This window comes from Chlamydotis macqueenii, chromosome 9 (genome assembly GCF_036417535.1).
Source record: "Chlamydotis macqueenii isolate bChlMac1 chromosome 9, bChlMac1.mat, whole genome shotgun sequence".
NCBI classification, from domain to species: domain Eukaryota; kingdom Metazoa; phylum Chordata; class Aves; order Otidiformes; family Otididae; genus Chlamydotis; species Chlamydotis macqueenii.
Window position 1 is genome coordinate 20,484,047 of NC_141564.1, and position 23,497 is coordinate 20,507,543.

At 39.7% G+C, this 23,497-nt stretch overlaps 1 protein-coding gene across 3 annotated transcripts in view; it reads left to right on the forward strand.

Annotated features, from left to right (window-relative positions):
* Window positions 1-16,266, forward strand: part of TBL1XR1 (TBL1X/Y related 1) — a 115,498-nt gene extending 99,232 nt beyond the window's left edge. For all 3 annotated transcript variants that reach the window (XM_086754522.1, XM_086754521.1, XM_086754523.1), the window contains 11 exons: window positions 552-684; window positions 869-1,010; window positions 1,313-1,376; window positions 1,479-1,576; window positions 3,353-3,413; window positions 4,628-4,749; window positions 5,252-5,326; window positions 7,805-7,932; window positions 8,099-8,264; window positions 9,100-9,201; window positions 10,867-16,266. In XM_086754522.1, the coding sequence (XP_086610648.1) occupies window positions 552-684; window positions 869-1,010; window positions 1,313-1,376; window positions 1,479-1,576; window positions 3,353-3,413; window positions 4,628-4,749; window positions 5,252-5,326; window positions 7,805-7,932; window positions 8,099-8,264; window positions 9,100-9,201; window positions 10,867-10,893 (1,118 nt within the window). In that variant the 3' untranslated portion in view covers window positions 10,894-16,266. The remainder of the gene's footprint in view (window positions 1-551; window positions 685-868; window positions 1,011-1,312; window positions 1,377-1,478; window positions 1,577-3,352; window positions 3,414-4,627; window positions 4,750-5,251; window positions 5,327-7,804; window positions 7,933-8,098; window positions 8,265-9,099; window positions 9,202-10,866) is intronic.
* Window positions 16,267-23,497: the final 7,231 nt, after the last annotated feature.

Genomic DNA, 23,497 nt, shown 5'->3' on the forward strand with positions numbered 1-23,497 from the left:
AAAAAGCTCTGTTATCAGTTTACCATATCACCAAATGTTATTGTATTAATTAAAGCCATTTTGTAAATGAAGTGTCTGAGATGTAGAATTAAAACCTGTTTGACTGCAATTGGTGAAAAGAGAGATTTTTGCAAACAAATGTGTCATAAACATATTTCTGAAGCACAAGATAGACTGGTAACATATTGTACTATGCAGTGTAGTGGCTGAAAAACTGTGGGTTCTTTTAACATCAGCATTTATTTTATAACATAGTAAAAAATTAACCTTTGGCTTTAATTTTGAAGTTTCAGAATTAAATCCCTTTGGATGCTGAGGTTTAGAAGGGCTAAGAGCTTTCTCACATTTTTGAAACTCCCCATCTGTTTGTAGTACCTCATAAATTGGAACTGGAAAAATAAAGGAAGACTACAGCTTTGTCAAATTCTGTTCCATGTAAATTGGGAATTGTTATGCTCATCCCAGAAGAGTATGAGCCATACAGTAGTTACAATGTATTGTCCCAAAATATTAAAATCCTCCTCTCTCTACTGTTGTTTCCCATAATGCAGATAATCACACAGATATGATGGAAGTAGATGGAGATGTTGAAATCCCTCCCAACAAGGCAGTGGTGTTGCGTGGCCATGAATCTGAAGTATTCATCTGTGCCTGGAATCCTGTTAGTGATCTCCTGGCCTCAGGGTACGTGCGTTCACCACGTCTGTTCTTTGGCATACCTCTGTATGCTGATGGTAACAAGTTAAAATAATACCTGCCCCAATGCCCTCTACATCCACTGCCACAAAGTTAGCTGTTTGGAAAAGAATACTTCTTTAAATGGAGTTAACTGGGAGGAAGAGTTATATTCTCCTTAACTGTTTTGTAGATCTGGAGATTCGACAGCACGGATATGGAACCTCAGTGAAAACAGCACGAGCGGCTCAACGCAGCTGGTACTTCGACACTGTATACGAGAAGGAGGGCAGGATGTACCCAGCAACAAAGATGTGACATCGCTGGATTGGAACGTAAGTAGAAATGGCAGTGCTCAAAATACTACAAGAAAATTGTGCCTAGAATTTTGCATAGTCAAATTTTAAGTGACAGCAACTGTACATCCTCTGCTACAGCTCCTGAAATATTTCTATTTTTGAGGTGAATGGTAACTCCTTGTTTTGTCCTTTGGGAACTTCTTTTTAATAAGTTGTAGGCAATGGAATAAACATAATAAATCTTATGCAGATGTCCTTTACCTGAAATGTGCTTTGTGTTCTTTAGCTATGAGTTATAGTATAAAAAGAAATAAATTCAATAACCTTTTTGCTGGCAGAGTGAAGGTACACTTCTAGCAACTGGGTCTTATGATGGCTTTGCAAGGATATGGACTAAGGATGGTAAGTGAAATACTTTTAATTTCCAGTATATTTTCCTATATTGTGGCTCACAGCATAGTTTTTTATTTTTTTTAATGTATTCATATCAATATAAATTTTCAGGTAATCTTGCCAGCACCTTAGGGCAACATAAAGGTCCTATATTTGCGTTAAAATGGAACAAGAAAGGAAACTTCATTTTAAGTGCAGGAGTGGACAAGGTGAGATAATCTTTGATAAAATTAAAATTCTTTCCTTCACAATTACAATCTAATTGTAAGTGTAATAGCAAAGCTATAGAAAGTAAGTAAATTAAATAAAGACATGGGACGTAAATATGTACTTACAAAGAACTTGTTACACCAGCTATATTTCCTTGTGTTTTATAGTAGTTGATTGAGATACTTTAATTTATTAGATTTCAGTGTCCTTGGATCTCTTCCCGATTAGGTTAGTGTAAGTTGGAAAGTGCGTGCATTGAACACAGGAACCTTAAACCTTTGTAACACTGAATCATCTAAAATTCAGTGAGGCACTTTATGCAGAGCCTCAGAAAAAAAAATCATACTGGAGGAAATTAGGTTCAGGCTGATTTGGGTGTCAGTCAAGCTTAAGAATGATTAAAAAAGTTAGAGCTGGAACATAAGACAAGTCAATATATCTGACTGGGGAGGTGCCAGTAGCGTAATGCCATGAAACTCATTGTTTAACTGTGTTTTATTTCACATCTCTAAACAAACTCACAAGGTCTTTAAATTCCAAGCTGTTGTTAGTGTCAGAGATTTCGTGAATGGTGGGAAGGGCACATAGATGAAGAATAGATTTAAGATGAATTTAAAGAATAGAATAGAATTACTGAAAGAGTAAGAGCAGCTTAGTTTTTCCTCTCTGATTCAAGGTGCAGAAGTAAACACAGACTTTCTTTTAGTGAGACCAGCAAACTGCATGCTCAGTAAGACCACAGGCCCACAATACTTAAAACTGGCAGTGTCACTGTATAGGAGATTTTCTCCTTTATTATTTTCTTCCTGCATGCATTCAACCCAGTTTGCTTTAGTGCCCAGCTTTGTAAATGCTTGTGCTGGCACAAATGGAGGAAAAGTAAATGTCTCAAAGCATGGAAAGGATGGGTTTCTTCTTTTGGCAGCTGTGGTGGCTTATGCCAGTTTTTAAATCTTTGTGGAGGTACAGCTTTAATATGTAGAAAAATCTTCTGAAGGAGATAGAAGCCTCATTTCAGTCAATAAAACTTCTTGGTCAAAGCAACTGAGATTATGCTTTGAAAAAATATTCTGCATTAGCTGAAAGATTGACCCAACCTTATGCTTAATTTCCATAAATAATTTGTGTGGTCAGTTCATGCTTCCACTGAATTCAGTGTCAAAATTTTCATTCATGTTGAGGTAGGTCAGGAATATTGGCATTTGATACAGTGATTACAAAATACTGATTTTGTCACTTAAGACTTTTTTCATCAGAAAGATACCAGAAGCATTGGCAGAGAACTAGCAGAACAGAATTATGCCCTTAAATCATATCTTTCAGATTCTTAGGTATGAGACTAATTGTTTATATAAAGATCTCCTTAGGGACTAATGAGTATTTGAAATCACAATTTGAAGATGCAAGTATTTGAAATTAAAATAGGTGTGTGGAGTGGATTAGAAGAATATAAATAGAACTGAGGAGATAAATCTATTTAATTTTAGATTATTAAAAAAAAAAAAAGCTCACAACACCCTTCTTCCCGCCAGAACCCAAAATGTTGTGATTAAACACCTTTCTCATATGCAACATATTAAGGTTTTCTACTGTTGTCTGTACATCTACCATCATTTCCGTTAGTCCCGGGTAAAACACTAGAAATATATAATTGAGATCAGGTTAGGGCAATGGAGAGTAGGCTGGGTAGTCTGATACTTGTGAATGGTGGTAGTCGTGGAGAAATTGACAATTTGTACAAGTTTGTTTATTGTTTATTTATCTGTTTAATACAGACCACAATTATTTGGGATGCCCACACTGGCGAAGCGAAGCAGCAGTTTCCTTTTCATTCTGGTAAGGATGATTTTGATCATTCAGGATTGTCATCTGAAAAGACAAAAAAGTGTTAATTATTTTGATAAATAAATCTGAAGTTTATGAAGCTTATTTACACCATTTTAAAGTCTTACAGGCAGTCTTTGGATACTGACTCCTATATTTGTAGTGTTATTAATTTTGAAAATGTAAACAAAGACAGAATTATTCTGATTTTATAACTTTATAACTCCCAATTTTACTGCAGTTCTGTGAAAGTCGTAAGAGATAATCGAAATATTACTGACTTTCTATAGTACAGTGGCAGACAAATCAAGTGGGTGGGCCACGAAGGATTTGTGTGTATTGACTAAGGATTGCATTTGTCATCTTCTGCTACAGTAATCGCAGCTCCGCATCCCATTGTTCTGCGCTGCCTGCTGTGCTGTCCCCAGTTTGTTTGGCCACAACCCAGCTGGTTCACTGGCCAGCTGGGATGAGAGCGCAGCCTCTCAGGAGGTCAGACAGATTGCTTTGTGGCTGCGTGCTGAGCAAGCCTGCCAGAATCAGCTGGAAAATAGAAAAGGGAGGATGACGAACGTGTCATTGAAGGGCCTTTAAGAAATGTGTCCCATTTCCACTTTTTATTCTGCTCACACTGTGTTTTCAGTGGCATGACAACAATCAAAAACATCAATTCTAGATTTACTCCAAGCAATTCTGTGCGCTGTCTGCCATAAATATCTTGGCCTGACCAAATGGAATATGTCGCCCATAATTAAGCTTCACGTTACCACACCTTATAATGCTGGAATTAAAGACAGGAAATAAATCATTACCTTTTGCTGGCTGCCATCTGTCAGCACAAGCACGGACTGTTAGTGGAGATGAGCTCATGCATGACGATGTGTTAAGTTGTGGGAACCTGGTCCTCATGCTGACTTTTGAGATTTATCTATAGATGAGTTAACTACAGCTTGTTGTCCAGCTGCACTGTCTCCTTTATAACTGTTTCATTTCAGAAATGTTCCATGTTTTAATGACTTCTATTAAATTTCATTTCATTTCTTTGTGTAAGACTGATTTTTGGCTCCATTTCTCACTGTTCATAGTGTTTGATTATCTTTAGAACTGCTATAAAATTAATAGTTGCTTCCTGTTGGCATTGTTCTAAGGTGGTGCATGCTAAATTTGCAAATAAAAGTCCTGCAGAATACATACCATAGCTTTAAATATCTTTCTTTTTATTTTAGCACCAGCATTAGATGTTGATTGGCAGAGTAACAACACATTTGCCTCTTGCAGTACAGACATGTGTATTCATGTCTGTAAACTAGGACAAGATAGGCCCATCAAAACCTTCCAGGGTCACACAGTAAGTACTGGAAAATGGGGCGTGTCTATACAATATTTTTGTTAATGAGAGACTGGGGGCCCAGTATACTTGCCAGTATACATCATGTGTGTAATGGTTGGTCTTTGGCAACGGGCAATAGATAAACATACACAGGTAGTTGTAGTCAAGGTCATATGGTAACTGTAGACTCTATCATTATGTTAGAACAATTCTCATTCCCAAGTGCAGCTTTTTTTACCAGTTTCAAGATGAGATAGCAAAAGTGAACTTTAGAAGAAGAAACACGGTAACTTTAAGTCTTTGCTGTGCACAGCCTGTGTTGTGTAAGAGCGTGCATTGGAGAATGTGATGAACAGGTAGCAAAAAGTTGTTAGTGAAGGCAAAGCTAGGAATGAAAGTTAAATGCTAAAATACTGACAATTATACAAATACTCATAAGTGCTGTCCAACTTTATCTTTTGTAAGCTGTCATTTGTAATGGAAGTGAAGACTCCAACTTACTCTCACTGTTCAATTTTAGAATGAAGTAAACGCAATCAAATGGGATCCAACTGGTAATCTTCTGGCATCCTGCTCTGATGATATGACTCTAAAGGTAATGGGAGTTCTGGTACTGGCTTTTGTCTTTGTAGGACTCTGGAACGTGCACCATTAGGTCAAGCAATCCAGCAGCATCACTGCACTTGCTGTGTCATCTAATATTTGTTCTTTTTTGATATAACATGATTAGGCAATCCTAACAAATCCTTGTTAATCAGAGCCAAGCTTTGGTCCAGAGAACTTGTTACAGGGTGCCATCCTGAGACTTGGAGCGTGATTTATTAGGTGCTTTTAACTGTTTACAGAATCAGGTCATTAATCATTAAGCTGTCACGCTTGATGGTTGCTTTTGGTTAAAAGGACGAGTTGGAATGCATGTCATGTAACACATACAATAATGGGTGACTAGCTCCTTTCCTGATTTTTCTTCTGTTTTCCCATTCTTTCTAGTTAAAATCCTTAGCATATTGTTTCTTAAGAGACTGTGCGTACTCCTTGGTTTTTCCAATTCATCAGGAGTCATTCTGCAGTTTTCAATTGCACCTACATTTTTCCTCCAAATAATTCATAGCAACATGCTTTCTTGTAGAACTGGGGCAAACTTGTGAATGCAGAGGATAGTGTAACTTATATGTATGACTTCAAGGTAACTAGGGATCCAAACAAAAATACCGCTATTTTTGTAGGTTAGGTGCACTAAAAGAAATGAGGTTGTTCATGCCTGACAGGCCTGTGCTGTTTCCATGTTACAGATGCTCTTCTGTTACTCCCGTAGTGCTTTATATTTAGTGGGTGCTCTAGCACTACGTTTGGTAGAGTTTCAGGATTTGCTTTATTGATGCTGACAGTCCTGTCCTACTAGTAGCCTTTGGGACAGTAATTTCCATCTAGCTCACCTTGTTTAATCAGAGACAGGGAGTGGCTGAAGGAGTAGCCAGATATCCCCTCCTGTGCTGGCACACAATCAGGCACTTGCAATGGAAATCACCTTACCTAAATATAAACATTTAAGCATTAAGCCTCCACTCTAAAGCTAGATGTCTAGACATCACCAGTGTGTAGCACCACTGAAAAGCAATTCATCCTTTCTTAAGTTAAGTGTCTAAGTGAAGTGTGATGAGTAAACCCCTGGGAGCATCAGTCATTCTTCATTGTCAACGGATGGAGTCAAAATAGGCAGCTTAAGCTAGATATTTAATTCTTAGACACTTGAAACTCAGGTGCGATGAATTCCAACGTAGAGCTCAAGCTGGTGCTGCTGCGTTCCAGTGAGTACAGAGGTGACAACTGGGAACATGTCACTGTCTGTAGGCTCAGGCCATTCAGACAATTAACTTACTGGTTGCTATTTTGAATTCTGCCCAGCCTGGAAAGAATTCTATAATTTTATTCAGGATTAACTGGAAGACCAGTTACTTGTAGATAAGTCTACACATCACTAGTCACTTGTGGATCACTTACTTTTCAATGGCAGTAGGAATGAATGTCAAGTTTTGAAGCATATACAAGATGCCTAGTGATGGATTTATTGATTTATTTTTCTCCCTTGTGATGCCAACTTGATGTTCTCTAGGGCAACTAATGTGGAATCTTTTCATCTATACTAGTTTTGGGAAGAGAAGCTAGATTTTTGACCCCGTCAATTTAAACTGGAAATACAGTTTTAATTCTGTCTGCCCATTGAAAATCAATTTCCCCTTTAGTGAGGCACCAGTTCTGAAAAGCATCATTCATTTAAACATACACTCTGATTGCATCTCAAGTACAGTTGAGCTCAAATATGCTCCTATTAGCTTTTTCTAACAAGAGGTGAGCTAAAAGCACTACTAATCCAGATATCATTAAAAAAAAACATTCAAGTGATTAACTACTATATCAAGTTTCATATCTAGGAAAAGGTATAAAAGCCTTCCAAAGCCCCGTCTGTATGCAGTGCAAACTCTCAATAGAATAAAGCTATTTTGTTTGTTGAAGCTTATCATGCAGGAATTGGAGTCCTAAGGAGCTCCTCCTTTGTATGAAGTACTGAACAAACACCTGGCAGTGCAAACCCTAACAAGCCAGGAGAACGCCGTAGTGGTTTTTTTTGCAGTATGTATCTACAACTTTATACGAAAACAGAAAATTTCTCTGCTCTCCCTTTATTTCACTCAATCTGTGTAGCAAGAAGTTCATTTAAAAATAAGACTGTGATATTTTGTCAACTCAGGCATGAACATACACATATTGCTGTTCTCATTTTAGCATCTGTTGCCATCCCTGCTCTTTTCTAGGGGCTTGTAGTTAGGACATGCAGATTGGTTTCTGTAGACAGACAGTACCTTTAGTACTTACTAACTCCATCAGGTTCTTACAACTCAAAGAATGGGATAATACTTGTCAAAATTATTCTAGAAACTCAGCAGTCATAGCAAATGTCTTGAGTGGCCTAAGAGGTGGCAGTCAGACTGCAAATGATAAAGAAAGATGTAAAATGTGTTTTAGTACAATATTGTGCTAAATGCCTTTGTATTTTCTTCCATTTTTATCATAGATCTGGAGTATGAAACAAGACAGTTGTGTCCATGATTTACAAGCACACAACAAAGAAATTTATACTATCAAATGGAGTCCTACAGGACCAGGAACAAATAATCCAAATGCCAATCTCATGTTAGCAAGGTACTATTTAATCCTGGTTTTAAATGCCCGTTAAGCATTATTTTTACTTCACTTTTTATATATGTAGGTTCATAGAATGCTTTGAAGCGTGTAGGATACTTTATGATATTGTGTTTATATTAGGAACAAAAACTTGTCAAATTGAGATGTGTTTTTTCTTTCGCAGTGCATCCTTTGATTCTACTGTTAGGTTATGGGATGTAGACAGAGGAATTTGTATTCATACTCTGACAAAACATCAAGAACCTGTGTACAGTGTAGCTTTCAGTCCTGATGGCAGGTACCTGGCCAGCGGCTCCTTTGATAAATGTGTACACATCTGGAATACTCAGGTACAACTCTTCTGGATGTTTAGAAGTTTGTGTTTTGGTCTTTTCCATCAGCACCCTTCCAACCTTTGTTGCTCCATTGTGTTTCGGCCACAGAGAGCTTTACCCTTGCTAACACGCCGATTCACTTTCTCTTTTTTTTTTTTTTTTTTTTTTTTCATGCTAAGGTTACTTCTGTTAGTGAATGTACATTTAATTTCTCTTTTTGTGTGCTTGCCTGTGGTGAAGTAATAATTGTCTTTACATTGTCTTTACTTAGCAAAAAAAAAACCAAACACCACCACCGCCAAAAAACTCCAACCAAAAAAACCAACAAAACAATGTATTCAACAAAGTGTCTCCAATAACATATTGCATCCAAAGATTGTTAATTCTGAAATTTAAACTCCTGATAAAACAAGTTTGCTCTGAAAAATGATGACGGTGTGTAGACATACAGATCTGATAGCTATTTCATTGAATTTCTGTGAAAAACAAGAGAACGTAAAGTGAGAGAAGACAAAAATGGGCTGATTGCAAATTAAAGTCTAAAGACCTTGTTGTGATGCAAGATGTGATCTCTGGCTGCTGGGAATTGGATATTAATTTTTGAAAGGCTCATTTTAGTAATTGGAAGTAGTCATGACCATCCCCAGTTTTGCCTGTCAAACACACAATGCAGTAATTGTGTTTGTCATGTCCTTTAACACCGTGCTGAGATTATCCACAAGTCTCATCTGGACCATCTCCTCTGAGAATTTCAGTTTTTACAAGCAGTGGGGAAGATTTACATGTTGTGCAAATTTTACTTGTTCACTTGGATTTTGTTAGATTAATTACGTGTTTTATCCCTTTTTAGACAGGTGCCCTAGTTCACAGTTATCGGGGAACAGGAGGGATTTTTGAGGTTTGCTGGAATGCAGCAGGAGACAAAGTTGGAGCAAGTGCTTCAGATGGTTCAGTAAGTGCAGCTTGACTTGTTTGATATTCTAACACCAAATATCTTTTGGAAATCTTTTGACTAACACTGGAGACAAAAATTCTTTCTGAAGCTGAAGTTTAATACAGCCAGCTCATATGTAGATTTTTGCATATAAGCGTGCTGTAATCTTGAAAGGAGAATATGTCTTTATTCCAGCTTAACTGGAACTTTATTCCAGCTTCCATTATTGTTTTAAACCCTCCAAAAATCTCAGGAGGTGAAGATGTCTCTAATTTAAATTTTCTGTCGCTACTGGGGCTTACCATGGAAATGTGTTTGTTGCGGCTGGTGTTTTCATTATGGTCTGGAAACAAGTGCATTTTTGCCTCTTTGGCCTTTTTGAGTGAAAATGTTCAGAGTAGGTGATACTGTAATGCATGGTAGGAATGAAATATCTTCTGCATTGCATTCAACAGAAAGAGCAGCAAAAATGTACAAATTTCTGAATACTCATAATTAAAAAGTTTCTAAAAATGACAGCTATATGTAAATACTGGTCTGCTTCTATTGCTTAGAAGAAGCAGAGAATAAAATTATATGTTTAACTAATCAGGAATGTACCCTCTGTCATCTCATCATGGTATATTGTAGCATCGCCTCCTGGGTCTTCTGACATTGTCCTGCAAATACTGCAGCAGAATACTGGCACGCAGTTCTTCATAACAAATATAATAGTTCTTTTTGCTTGCCTCTCTTTTGGCACGGTTTTAAAAGAGAGGAGAAGGGAACCTAAGGCAAAGCAAAATTAGAATAAAATAAGAGCGATAAAGGAATTGTATTTTGAAGTGGTGTAGCTTCAAGTAACAAATTCAGTAAAAAGCAGTCCTGGTGGCTTTGTCGTGCAGAGTCTCAGGTGATACCATAACACATGTGCCAAAGCGTTCTCCTGCCCTGCATGCTCTGTGCTGATGAGATGGCTTTGTTAGAGTTCAGAACAGAATATGGGAAGTTCTGAATCATAAATTTTAATTTTAAATTCTAGAGAATTAATTTTGATTGGTCTTTTGTATCATTTTAGTCTTATATATATATAGACAATATCATAAAAGGGACAAAACCTCAAGGCACATCCTGAGTAGAAATTAATTATCTTTCCACCCTAGATGGATGGTTACACGCGATGTAACCTTTTTAGTCTTCTAGTTAATTTGTCCCAAGAGGCTGATAGTACTTGAAACAGATTAGTTTTCATTTAGTTTTTGCTCTTTTAAAAATGCTGCATTTATTTTGTTTTATATTGTTTGCTAGTGAAAGCCTTCCTCATCCCCTCAATTTTAAATACAACTTATAGTAACTGAGCAAACAGAGGCACATGTGACCTGTGTGACTAAAAGCATAGCTTTTATGCTATTATATTTTACTAGTAGCTTTGTATGTCTGACAGAACTAGAAGTGGAATTAGAACAGTTGTTAGTGTTCTGACAGTAATTCATGAGGCAGCAGTACCCTTAGCAGGTCTGGCTGGGCCCTGAGAACTAAAGTGCTCACCTGGTGATTTCCTCCCCAGTCTGTTGTTAAGAGATTCAAGATGAAGCTTGCACAATCTCCTTCATAGGTTTTGCTCAGATATTTCACACAGAATTGTGTGCATGTGGAATATTGTGAAATGAGCAGTTTCTGTATATGTGTTTCTTTTTCTTACAGGTTTGTGTATTAGACCTACGGAAATAGCGCTACTAGTTGGAAGCCATGGACCGACTATGAATGTGTACATAGCCAAAATGACTGTCCCTGACCCATGTACTGCTATAGTCCCAATTGAACCATGGCCAGTCCACTACAGCCAAACATAAAAGAAATATATACATATACTGTATATACAAAAAAAAACCCACAAAAGAAAAAAAAAAAAAACCAAAAAAAAAAAAAAGGAAAAAAAATTACACCCTGAAGAGGATGACAGAGTTTTGTCACAGCTTGTGAATCCTGTTCACCAAGTGCTGGAATCTGCTGTGCCCCAAAATAACATTTAAAGGTGTTGGATATGAAAAACAGAAGAGAGAGCGAGAGAGAGAGAAATATACCGTATACAAGAGCAGACCCATATACATACCAAATTCAGAAGATACTAATGGCAGCCTTCATTACCCCTTCTCCCCTGTAAATCCATTATGACAATGGATTGTGGGGTCTTTTTGTTTTCCTTCTCAGTAGTTGAGCAGTTTGTGTGTACAGAGAAAATGGACTTACAGAAATCTGCAGCAGTAGTTTTTTTCTTTGCTTTTAAACATTTGGTTTTCTGTTTTGTTTTGGTTGAGTTTACGGATGCATGAAGTAAGGGAGTGAATTAGTTTTTTGATTATCATTTTTTCACCTTGGAAAAAAAAAAGTTTCTTTGAAACATATTTTAATGCATTTGTTGAAGAGGTAGAGTGAACCTGATAACGTTTGGTACATTTTGTGGCTCCCAGAGCACAATTTTGTGAACAGAGAGAGGGTGGAAAAGGGATTGTGGAGAGAGAAGAAAAAAAAGTCCTTCTTCGAGGCGTGGTATTTCACGTCCTGCTCATCTACAAAGTATGACAGTAATGGGTATAATGCTATGTTTTATTTGGCTGAAATGCAGTAGTTTCTTATTTGGGACATAATTCTGCAGAACTTAAGAACAGAAGGGCACAAAAAATATAGAAAATAAAAATACAGGGATGCAAAAAAAAAAAAAAAAAAGAGGAAAAAAAATGCATCTTCTGTTGCTTTAAGACCATAGTGAAAATATGGTTAAATTGTGCACTATTATGAAAAGGAGCAAAGTGTAGCTGGGGGATCATTCTTAAGAGGTTAAGAGATTTCTGGACAAGGGTTCATGCCACAGCTTCTCTGAGAGTTGCCCATCATTATTTGTAGGAGCTTAGATGTCTAATTGTAACCAAACTCCAGTATTAAAAGTATCTCATGTAATTTTTCTTTATTAAAATAAAATCTTTGGCATATATTTGATAACACTGCCATTAAGTGGCAAAATGTTTACTACCTTAGATTTAAAAAAAAATCTTAAACGGAGGACTTGCTTCAAGTTTATTTTAATAGCAGTGATTCAGCTTATTTAAAAGATGAATACTTGCACTAATTCCCCTGCTGCTCCAGTCCTGCAGTTTATTGTATCTTGTGACTACATTTTTTTCCAAATATAGGGTAGATGTAAGCTGCTATTTTTTTAATAATCACTACTATATAGTGTCTTTTACTCTGTTTACAGTATCAAGTATTTTTCTTACAATGACAGATGTATATGGCAAACCTTTTTCTGCTCATGTGATTAACAGTATCCTGATAGTGATTTTATTTGTAAATGATAGCATGAGGTGGTGTTTATGCGTATGTGTAGTCAAAAAGGTTGCATCATGTCTTGCATAAGATTCCAAGAGTGTAAATTTATAAAAAGAGAGGTTGTCAAATTTATGTCACAGGCATTTTACTTAAGGGATGGTTTATATTACAGAGCTTTGCAAAGTTATCAATTTTATAACACTATTTCAATCACAACTAATTTTGTGGCTTATGATTGCTAGTCTCTAACCTATTTTTTGTTTTGTTTTGGTTTTGGTTTTTCCCCCTCCAAGATAGGTATAAATTGATTGAATTGAGATAATGCAGCTTTGACATTTTAACCGTTGTTCTTTAGGCATTGATTTCTGCTATTTCCATGGAATAAACACGACTTGAAGCAAGTCTGAGTTTGGCTAAGGTAGGGTAGCAATTTGCCAGTGGTAAAGAGAAGTCAACAATACATTGTCTATATGTACCCCAGGAATATACTGCTATCATACACAGCGTTTAAAACCAACAAAAAGTCATATCCATAAGGACAGTCATCTGCGGTGGTTCGGTGCCAGCTATTTTAGGGTTTTAGAACATATTACAAATGTTTAGAGCAATTACCCTGTGAGTTACAATATGTAGGAAATCTAACATATTGAGTGTCTGGCACTTGAAATATTACTTTTATTGCTGGAGGTCCATGACTGTGGCTGACCTCTGTCATTTAATGAAAAAAAAAAAATAAAAATAAAAAAAAAATTCTGTGCAATAATTTAAAACTGTGCTCCCAGGAATAGACACAAATGTTTTGAGTATGTTTAAGCTGCATTTTTCGTTTAGCAATGCATTTGTCAATTGCACTGAATTTAAATCTGAAAGTCAGAAGTGATTCTTGATAGTACTTTTGTATTTTAATATGGACAGTTTATTCATTTTCATAAACGGTATTGGATGATTCTTTCAGCCAATCTAAACACTTGTGGTGGAATTCTGTGACATAGCTGCAAAATCACACAGCCATGTTTTAGGGTGTTGCCATTTTCCTCTTTCTCGATCATCAGCTGTTTTGGTTGTAATTCTAGTTGCTTAAGCATAGTATCACATACTCAGAAACGGAGAAAACAGAGCTTCAGTACCACAGCTCCAGGGTTTTCAGGTGCTCGGAGCACACTCCAGCAGGAACGTCAGATCTGTCGACTGGAGCGCTCTGGACGCGCAGGCTGAGAGCCCCAACCTGGTGTTGATCAGCAGTGCCCCGCTGGAGTGGGATGGTGCCGGTTTCCACCAGCAAAAGATCTGGCCCGTAGATATTTTATTGTTGTCCTTTACCAGCATGCCACAGTGCTGCTCCTGCTCACACCTCTTCTCGCCTCTTGTTTTCTACACTGTTAAACGCATGCATCGCAAGGTGTGCTAGGTTCTGTGATTATGTGAAGCAAAAAGAAAAAAAAAAAAAAAGAGAACCATGACATTAATGATTATCTTTTATAGCACAAAGACCTCGTTTTCAGCAGTGAGGTAGACTATCCAAATTGTTCCTTAAAATTGAATATGCCAAATGTCAGCGAGACCCTGACTTTGTACAAAGGATGCACGTCGCGCCCGTTTTCCAAGCGTGAAGGCAAACGTGTGCATAAGCCATTGCATACATTACAGTTCCTACTTTTTCCAGTTCAACGCGTTAATGGGGAAATATCTGAATAGAGAATAAAAGGAAGGGGAAAAACTAGGCTCAGGATGAATGGTGGAATAAGAGACGAACCGCTCTTGAGTTCACTGTCTTTCTATGCATCCATCTCAGATTCCTGTTTCTCGTTTCTGCATAATTAGGTCCAGATTTCTGTAGAGTTCTTCTTTTTCTATTTTTACTTTACCTTTTTCTGCATTTTTAAATTGATGTAAAGATTCCCAACCAGTGGACTTTTTAGTGTAGTTAAGAGAATATCTAGGTCCTCATAAAAGCTTTTTTAGACTCTTTGTAATGTTGATAAACTCAGTTTATTCTGGGACTACAATTGTGCAGGGTTATTTAGCGTGTCTACTAGATGATTGGAAATCTTATATGAAACACTAAAAGTGCCTCTTTTTCTGGGTTGGGTGGAGGGAGGTAATAGTTACCAGAGTCAGAATGACATGGCATTTTGAAGCATGTTTCTTGATTTCGTGACACTTTAATGCATCTTGAGAGAAAGGCCAAAGATTTCTACCAATTTTAATTAATTTTCATTTTTAAAAAAGCACTCCTTTTTCCTTACACTGCTTACCTCATGCTAGGGTATTTAATGGGACGTTGTACCTTTGAAATGTTTGTTGTGTTTAGGAGGAATCGTAGGTGGCATAGGGCGGCTGTGCCAGTTTGCCTACGGAGCGATCTCGGCAGCCGATGCGTTTCGTTCTGCTGAATGAAGGAATTGCATTAAAATGGCAAACTGGATTTTTTCAGCTTGTAAATAAAAGGTTGTGTGTGTTTTGTCTGTTTAGCGAAGAGGAGCCTTGGGACCCGATTTTTTCCAATCTTTCCTTGACCAGAAATCCCATTGTCTTTCACTTCATGAGGACACCTTGCCAGAATAAGCATGGGAGGAGGTGGGTCTGCGCGATGCCGTGCAGCGTGCCACGTAGGTGGACGGAGCCACATCTCACGCGAGCCAGGCCTCCCCTCGGCCTCGCTGGGGGTTTTGCCTGAGCAGGGCCTGCCGGATTTAGCCCGGTGTTCCTCTTCTGTTGACAAGCGTGATAGCTTCTCCCTTCACAAAGTCCTGTAGAGCCGTTCCCTGGTGGGATCGGCTTCACACTCTCCAGAAGTCTGAAGAAAGCAGAAGCAACATTGTGGCATGTTCGAAGCAAATATGGCTTCGGGAGACAGCAGTAAATCTCCGTCAAGATCCCTGACATTTTCTGTAGGGAGAGGGCTGTGGAGCAGTCTTCACGTCCCCCTCCAGAGAAAGCTCTGAAATACCACGTTCTGTGAAAGTGTGGCTGTCTTCTCCGTCAGCCTGACGGAAAGCGGGCAAACCAGGAAAATCTGCCGCTTCTTGCGGGTTGCAGATGTAGTGTTAATAGTGCTTCAGATCAGTAGTTTTGAGTACATAATTCGCTTTCTCTGCCTTTAAGTTTGAAGCTTGACAATAACTTGAGGCATGTTTTTGTTTTCTTTTGGTTTTGTTTTTGTTTTTTTTTTTAACTAGTCATTCATTTTTACTTCATAATGGTTTTTGACATTTGTGGGTAAATACAAGAAACCAGTCTGCATGTTGTTGCTAGTCCAGTGTACTTTGCAATCTTGTCCTCAACAGACTGCAGTGTGCAGAACAGTAATTCTAGAATACAGAAGTAATTTTCTCTCTCTCCTGACATTGACATTGTAGTTGTAATGGTTTCATTTGGAGTTACAAATCCTTTGGGTCTAATTCTGTGAGCCTACCTATAGCACTGGATTAAAATGTCTGCATCATTTCTTCAGTTATCCAGTTAAATTACAACTGTTGTAAAAGTGTAAACCAGCCCATGACAGTTTTTTGTACTTGTTTAAAGGACTTTTATTGTTCAGTTTTCATGATTATTGTCTAAAGAAGACTGATATAGATGTTCTATACTGTCCTGGACCATGTTAATTACACTTTATGATGTATTTTGGTTCTCCATCACAATGATTTGTCCCCAAGGCCCTTATATCCCTTCTAGGCACATTTTCTGTTGCAGTTTCCCTTTGCATTGTATTGCTTTGACAACTGTAATTTGAATCAGATCTGAAAGAGGTCCAGAATAAAATATATTTTGATATTACCTTGGCTGAATGTTGTATACCAGTAATTTTCAATGCTTGGTACCGAAGATTTACAGATTATTAAGTTGGGGGAGCGATAGACTGAAACACTGTTTTTAATATTTGTTTGGGCACATTTTCACATAAGACAGTAAGTAAGAAGCAATGGGAGGCAACACGTCGTGCAGCCACCTACTCTTTATGAACACACAGTAGATCGTCTGAAAACGGTGAAGCATCCTCTGCCGCCATTTACCGCTCTGCGTTTGAGTCAGGTGAACTGGTTTCTCACGTGTGCGTTTTATGTGTCGCACCTTCTCCTTACCCAGACACTTGTGAAAGAGAAACGGCGTCTCGTGACACTCACAGCTACACCCCGGCTGTTCAGAAGGCTTTGGAGGCGTGGGAGCAGGCTCCTGCGTGGTAGTGCAGTCCCGCCTTGGAGGGGTCCGCTCTTACGGAGGGGTTCCGTTTGATTATGCAAAGGAGTGTTACTTGCGTTAACTGTATTTCGGATATTTGAAACCATTTGGATTTACACATGAAATAACATGCATCCAGCTATACATAATGATGCTTTAATTCCTTTAGAATTTTGGACAGTGTCATAATCCAAAAGAAGGAACCCAGATGGTTTATTTTCTGTGTCTTTATGGTGAAATTACTGCTTTTTCTTCTAGACTGTTTATTTGCTAGAATATGTTCAAAAGTAATAGCTTTCTTATTTCAGTAATGTTATCAATTTATTTTAATATGTTCAAACTTGCTGGTGAAACGCATCCGTACTGGGTTGAAAGCAGAGGAGGGGCTGTATTTTACAAGTGTAAAACCGGTCATGGATTCCCTTCATGTGGACTCTGAGTGCACGTCAGGATTTCTCTGTCGTTTGAATTTTGAGAGCGCAATACTGAAACAATTTCATGATTTTGAGACAGACTGTTTGTACTAACTGATGTTACAATACAGAAAGTTTGTGTGTCTTGAAATTTTTGTAGCACAAATGCTCCCCTCTAGGGTACGGCCGCCCTGAGATGGAGGAACCAGAGTGGTGTTGCAGTATGTAGGTGTTCCGCTTGCGTGGTGGTGATGCCCACCTCTGTTCTGTGAGGAGGAAGGAGACAGTATTCCAGGTAGGTGGTTATGCCATTACTGGCCAAATCTTCTCTTTGAAGTTTAGTTATCCTCATGCCGAAACAATCCAGTTTTTTTAATTCTGTAGGAACTTGTGATCTCAGGTATTCATAAAGTCCATGTTCCTTACCTCGTAGGGAAATGATTAATGGAAGTCTAAGCAACATCTCTGGATCCCTGATGTCAGCACAGGGCAGTTGTAACAGATAATAATTTAGGCGGAATTTATCGACGATTCTGTAGAGAATGATGATGCCCCAGTTAGTACAATTTGTCCTTAAGGAAAGCTGGCCCAGGAGATCTGCAGTGCAGAGGCTTTGTTATTTATCTGACTAACTGAAAATTGGTACCATAAAGGATTCTTTGAAGGATGAAAAGAGACACAGGTTTTATTAATAGACGTAATGTGAAAATGTTCATCTCCTGATATCTTCAGATATCAAGTCAGGATTTTGGTCTCAAGAAGATGTCAATAAATCTCAATAGAGGTCAAGTACTTTTCAACAGACTGTTTTCTTATTTCCACAGAGATTTTCTGACTTACTCTAGATGCTGAGAACCCTAATTTTTACCTTGAGAGAGCTGCATTTTGAGCTTTCTGAATTACATGTTCTTGAACATTTCAAGACTACTTCACTGGACTGGCAACATCTTGGATTGAGTGTTCTGCCTTCCCTGTTAGAGAATGAAAGGTCCCTGCTCACAGCGATGCTGAGGGGAAGTTTCCAGTGACTTCAGTGCAAGCAGAGCTAGGGCAGCACTTCTGAAAAGAAATTTTGGCAGATTAAGTTTTTTTTTTTCCCTGACAAAAATTCACTTCTTAATGACAGTGTTTCCCATTCCACTACATTGAAGTGCACATAACAAATCCAAGGCACCATTGCCTCTTCTCGCATGTCATCTCAGCCTTGATAGAAAAAATTCCATCTGCAGGCTTCATTTAGTTTAATTTCTACCTTTGTGCCTGCTTCCATTGTCTTCTGTTGACAAGAAGATCTGAAGGTGTAGGGTCGACCCTTAGTAAATACCAGGCACAGGCATGCAGGTCAGGTGTCAGCCATCTGAACGTGGCCTTTGGTTCTCCAAAACTGGGTCTCCACAATCCCGCTCTTCCCCACAGAGTTGCAGTGCTGCATCATTTGCAATTGTAAAAGCTGCTAGGAGCATAATGTCTGCTCGCTGTTACACTTGAACTGCGTTGTGGCTTTACGCTTTATAAATATGGAAAAAGACTTCTTTATGATACAATAACCGTGCATTCCTAATACTTAAACTGGGAGTGGCAGTAGATTCTGACCTACATCCCTTAATTTCTTGTGAGTGAGTAATTCTGCAAGGTAGGAAATTCCTGCTGCAGGAAAATAGTGAAAAATTGCAGTTGCTGATGCTTAAGTTTACTTTTTAAGTTATTTGAAAATTTTGCAGTTATTTCACTTGCTATTGCCACATCTCATCTATGTTCAGTGTGCCTGAACATTGCGGCGGTCGGATGCTGGTTAGGTGGACAGGAGCAGACGGCTTTCTGGCAGTAAGGAAGCTGAAGCTGAAGCCCAAAGCCAGTTCCCAAGGCAAAGCAGTAGGAGGGTGTGCAGTTTGTTGCAGTTGCGTTGTTCACCATCTCATGCTCAAATCAGTAAATCTTGCTGCGTGTGCTGAATTAAATAGTCTATTATTTTAGTCCATTAAATATTCTATTTCACTTCTGTTCCTGCAGCTGATTTTACAGGAAATGATTCAATATGGCTTTTAGAGAGAACAAATTATAACCTTGCACTCTGTTTTTACAGCGGGGAAATGTCCTGTTGGGTACCTGTATGAAATGTCAGTTAAATAGAGGTGTAGTTTGCTGCTGTTGCCTGGGCAGCGGGCGTGCCTCCGAGTTTGGGGTTTAGGTGTATGATTTCTTACCTAGAGCACTGAAGTGCACAATACTTGCTGATGTGTTTATTGATTTATTACTGTTTGCTTGGCTGGGTGGATAAATCAACTCTGTTTCCATCGGATGCTTCTCTTGTTGCAGGTAAGTTTTGCCTCTGAATTGGTCAAGAAATAAGAAATTATAAGGATGAGAAATCTGTGCCCATAGTGCTCTGTTAGTTTGAACATCAGCCCATTACGTGGCTTTGTGTTTTTTGTGCCTGAATGACTTTTTGTATTCATGGATACAGGAATGCAGAGTTTTCTATCTCTCCAGCTTTATAGCCATTTTATTCCACTGTACTTAGGAGGATTTTTAAAAATAAATAGGATCAAACTGAATAGTTTTGCTTTTGGAGGTTCTGTTTGAAACTAACGGGGTCATCACAAAAGGAGGAAGGCAAGGGGACGTGGCTGCGGGGGTAGGTCTGGAGGAGCTGGGCGGGCTGCACGCGCCTGTTCCCGGCAGACGGCTGCCAGGCTGCTCCCAAAGGCTCTCCGGAGCCATCTCCAACCCCGTGACAGCCTGGCTGTTAAACAATCCCAATCTGCTTTGTTGAAATTAAAAACTTACTACTCCGTCCACTCTGAATGTGGAGGGGGAAAGAAAAAGCTGTTTCTGCATTGTTCACAGCAGCCTTTTACATATTTGAAATCTGTTTTGTCTTTTCTTCTTCGGGCTGAACCGTCCTCAGTGCATCTAAATCGATTCATCAGCACCAGCTGCTCGTCTTGACAAACAATCTAATGAATACTGAAATAAGAATCTTGTTTATAAGAAATAGAGTCTCTGGCACGAGTGAGGAACTGGGGGTGAACTGAAAATGAAACAGGACACCCAGTTTTGCAATTCTGTTATAATAAATATGAACAATGGCTCAGTAATTTATGGGTTTGCATTACTGATGTCCCAGCAAAGATGTGACCCCATTGTTCTTGAAAGTTTTACATAAACATCTTTTTTTTTCTCTTCTACAAGCCTTCGTTTGCCCTGATCCCCATTCCTGGTTTTCAGCTAGTGACAGGTTTTGTCCAGAGTTGCCCAGCAGACCTATGGCAAAGTTAGGAATAAAACTAAAAATTCTCTACTCCGAAGGCATCTCTCCCATTTCTCCTTGGCTGAGGGCTGTATCTGCCCATGCCTTCCACATGGGACCATCCTCCCAAACCAACACCGCTACAGAAATATTTCAGAAATGGTGAGAATGGGGAAGGGCACCCTGGGAACTGCTGATTGTGATGCCTGTGCTGAAACAAAACAGAAAAGTGAATTCATCAAATGCTCCAGTGATATGCTAATACACTTGGTCAGAGTACTGAGAGAGAATTTTTGCTGCTTTATATTAAACATGCTTTCAGGCAGTAAATGTTTTTTAATGTGATAAACATATATTTCAGTCAAGGCCGCTTCTGTCTTACAGAGACCTACATTTCTGACCACACATTTCTATTTGTCTCACAAAGAGCTTATTTTAAATAGACCAATGTCACAAGGCTTCAAAACCAACCGAATCTATTGCAAAGAAAAAGCTGTAAACACATACTGCTTTTTAGAACTGGAGAACCCAAACGCCTGCAAACAGAGACATCATCTCTCAACTGAGACTGCATATAAGTAATTTCAATTCAAACGGGGATTTTGAGGGGAAAAACTCTAAGTTGTAAAAATCAAATCTCTGAAACTTTTCTCAAGTGTGGCGGTCGCAGGTGGCTGCAGCCCAGTCGGCTGTGAATCAGCCCTTGAAAGGCCACCAGAGCATCCCTGCCCCAGGCCTGTTCCTTGCCTGGTGTCTACCCATCCTAGGTAAGACAGCCTCCAGCATCCAGCACGTGTTCCTGGATACAGGAACCTTTAAAAGCTTCCAAAAGGAGAGGCACCATTCCTCTCTCTGAGCTGCTTCAGCTCACTGACCTAGCAGAAAAACACTGACGGGTTTGGGTTTATATTTTTTTTTCCCTTTCCAGGGTGGAAGAGCAGAGGCGGAGGCAGCGGATGGCCAGCAGCAGGGTGGGCTGCTAGACCAGCACAGCTGCCGCATCTGCCCGCGCCCATATCGAATGGCTGGCGTGTGCTGAGGTTTCCGGATGTGTTCTCCAGCAAATGGGCACCTGAGGGGGCTCTTGTGTCTACGAGAATGTGGGGAATGACTGAAAAGGGGTGAAGAGGCACAAACTGTACTTTGGGTATGCAGATCACTTCTAGCTCTGGGTTATTACCTGCTCTGCTCTTGCCTGTAGTGAGAAGCAACTTGAACCCTTCCTCTCAAGGGCCTGAGCACGACTGCTGCTGCTGGGAGGGGTAAGTCAGGAGAAAAGTCATCTCCTCTATCAGCTGTAACTGAGAGAGGGTTTTTAAGGATCCAAGGGTCTCAGCTATGGTGGAGGGAGTCGGTGTGTGCTGTATTCTCAGCTGCTTCCATATCCCCAAGGACAAGTGGAAACCACAAGAGGAGGTTTTATTAGCACTATTTTATCGCTGAGCAAGAAGAATGTGTTATTTTCCCATCAGATTCCTGCATCTCCACTGTTTTCCAAAACTTGCTACTCCAGCCGGGCTTGCTGCAGCAATGCTATACTTGGTTCACGATAAGCTGCAAGAGCAGGAGCAGCCAGCCCTGCTGCCAGGCATCCCGTCAAGACTCGCCTCGTACAGAAGGCTATTTCCAGAAACTCAAAACCCAGCTCAGTCTGGACTAACAGGGCTGGGTGTTAAGTTTCAGGGTGCAGAGGCGTAACTCATTAAAGTTGACTAACGCCCCTTCTGAGGTGCTGCCCAGTGTGTGGAGACAGGCTAAATGCGCAATGTGCCGTTGCAACGATTTGTGTTTTCTGAACTAAACTGCAAATAGGAAATGCAAAAGTGTCTTGGAACAGGAGCAAATGTAGTCAGTAAGATTCAGAACGTACGTGGTGTTATTATTTCCCATTTCCTGTAAGCCGATTTGCTGTACTTCCAGCCTTCCTTCTTCTCTATACAAAACAGCAGCCAGGGGAGTCATTAAAACAAAGATTGGATCCCAAGATTGCCTGTAATTCAGATACTTCAGTGATAGAAAAATGTATAGTTTCAAGAGAAAGCACGTGTGAGTACCAAATCTCACCAAATTGCAGAGATGTTAGTTTGTTCAAACCAACCCCGCTGTGCTTTAGAGGAAACAATTTACTACTTTAGTAAATAAACACAGCTGTTAAGAAGTTAAGATTAGACTGTCAGATTCATCGTCCGCTGAACGAATGATAGCGTACAGGCCATCGCTATCCACAGAAGCGAAGATGCGAGAGTATGCCTCAAGTACGGAAAAAAAGGAGATTAAAAGGCAGAGACAACAGATGATGCGCTGGCACCGCAGTCCTTCCAGCTGATGGGTGGACGCGGCACCCTTCGCCCTTCCGACGTGAAGTCTGCAGCGGGCACATGCGTGTGTGTGTGTGGAGGTACAGGGGGAAGGAAAGAAAGGTTAGGGCTTCATGAAGAGTGCCTGGCTGTCAGCTTTGCAGCACGACAGGGAAACTTCCACAGGCACAGTTGTCTTTGGAGACTGGGGTCAGCTACTGTGCACTTAGACCTTCCTCTCGTTTCCTTGGTTTAGTTCGTCCTGGAGGAACGCTGCCTGTTCCCACTGTTCCAGCTCCCCTGGCATAGCCCACGGCCGTTAGCATTAAATGCAGGATTTAAAGTGATGTCTGTATGGCTGGTATCTGGGGCAGTCTCCTAACCAACAACAGGGAGGGGCATTTGAACAATGCCACTTTTTGCCCTTCTCCTCCATACATGTTGTACCCCAGGAGAGTGGAAGGTGTTTTCCCTTTTGGCATTATTTCTAGGGTGGTTGACTGCTGGCTCCATCAAATTAAGTAGCCAAATGTCTGGGAACTTCAGCACAACAAAACTTTCATCCCTGTCTCTGTGCCGTTGGCTTTAAAAATTCATTATAGGCATTTGGTGTGAGCTGTGCCTCAGACAGCGGTTGCAATTCTTCGTTAAAATCTATTGTTTTCCTGTCATTTTTCAGTGATGTCCTCCTAAACTGTGCTGCACTTTTCCCGGCAGCCAACACCATTATTAACAGCACGGTTTAAGTGTTGTTTCATCTACTTTTCATCAGCCCAGGAGCCTCTACACAGATGCCAGGATCTGCCTTGGAGCCCAGTTCCTTCCTCCTCACTCCCTGCCTTCCCTGTCAGAGGCTGTGGCAAAAGCTC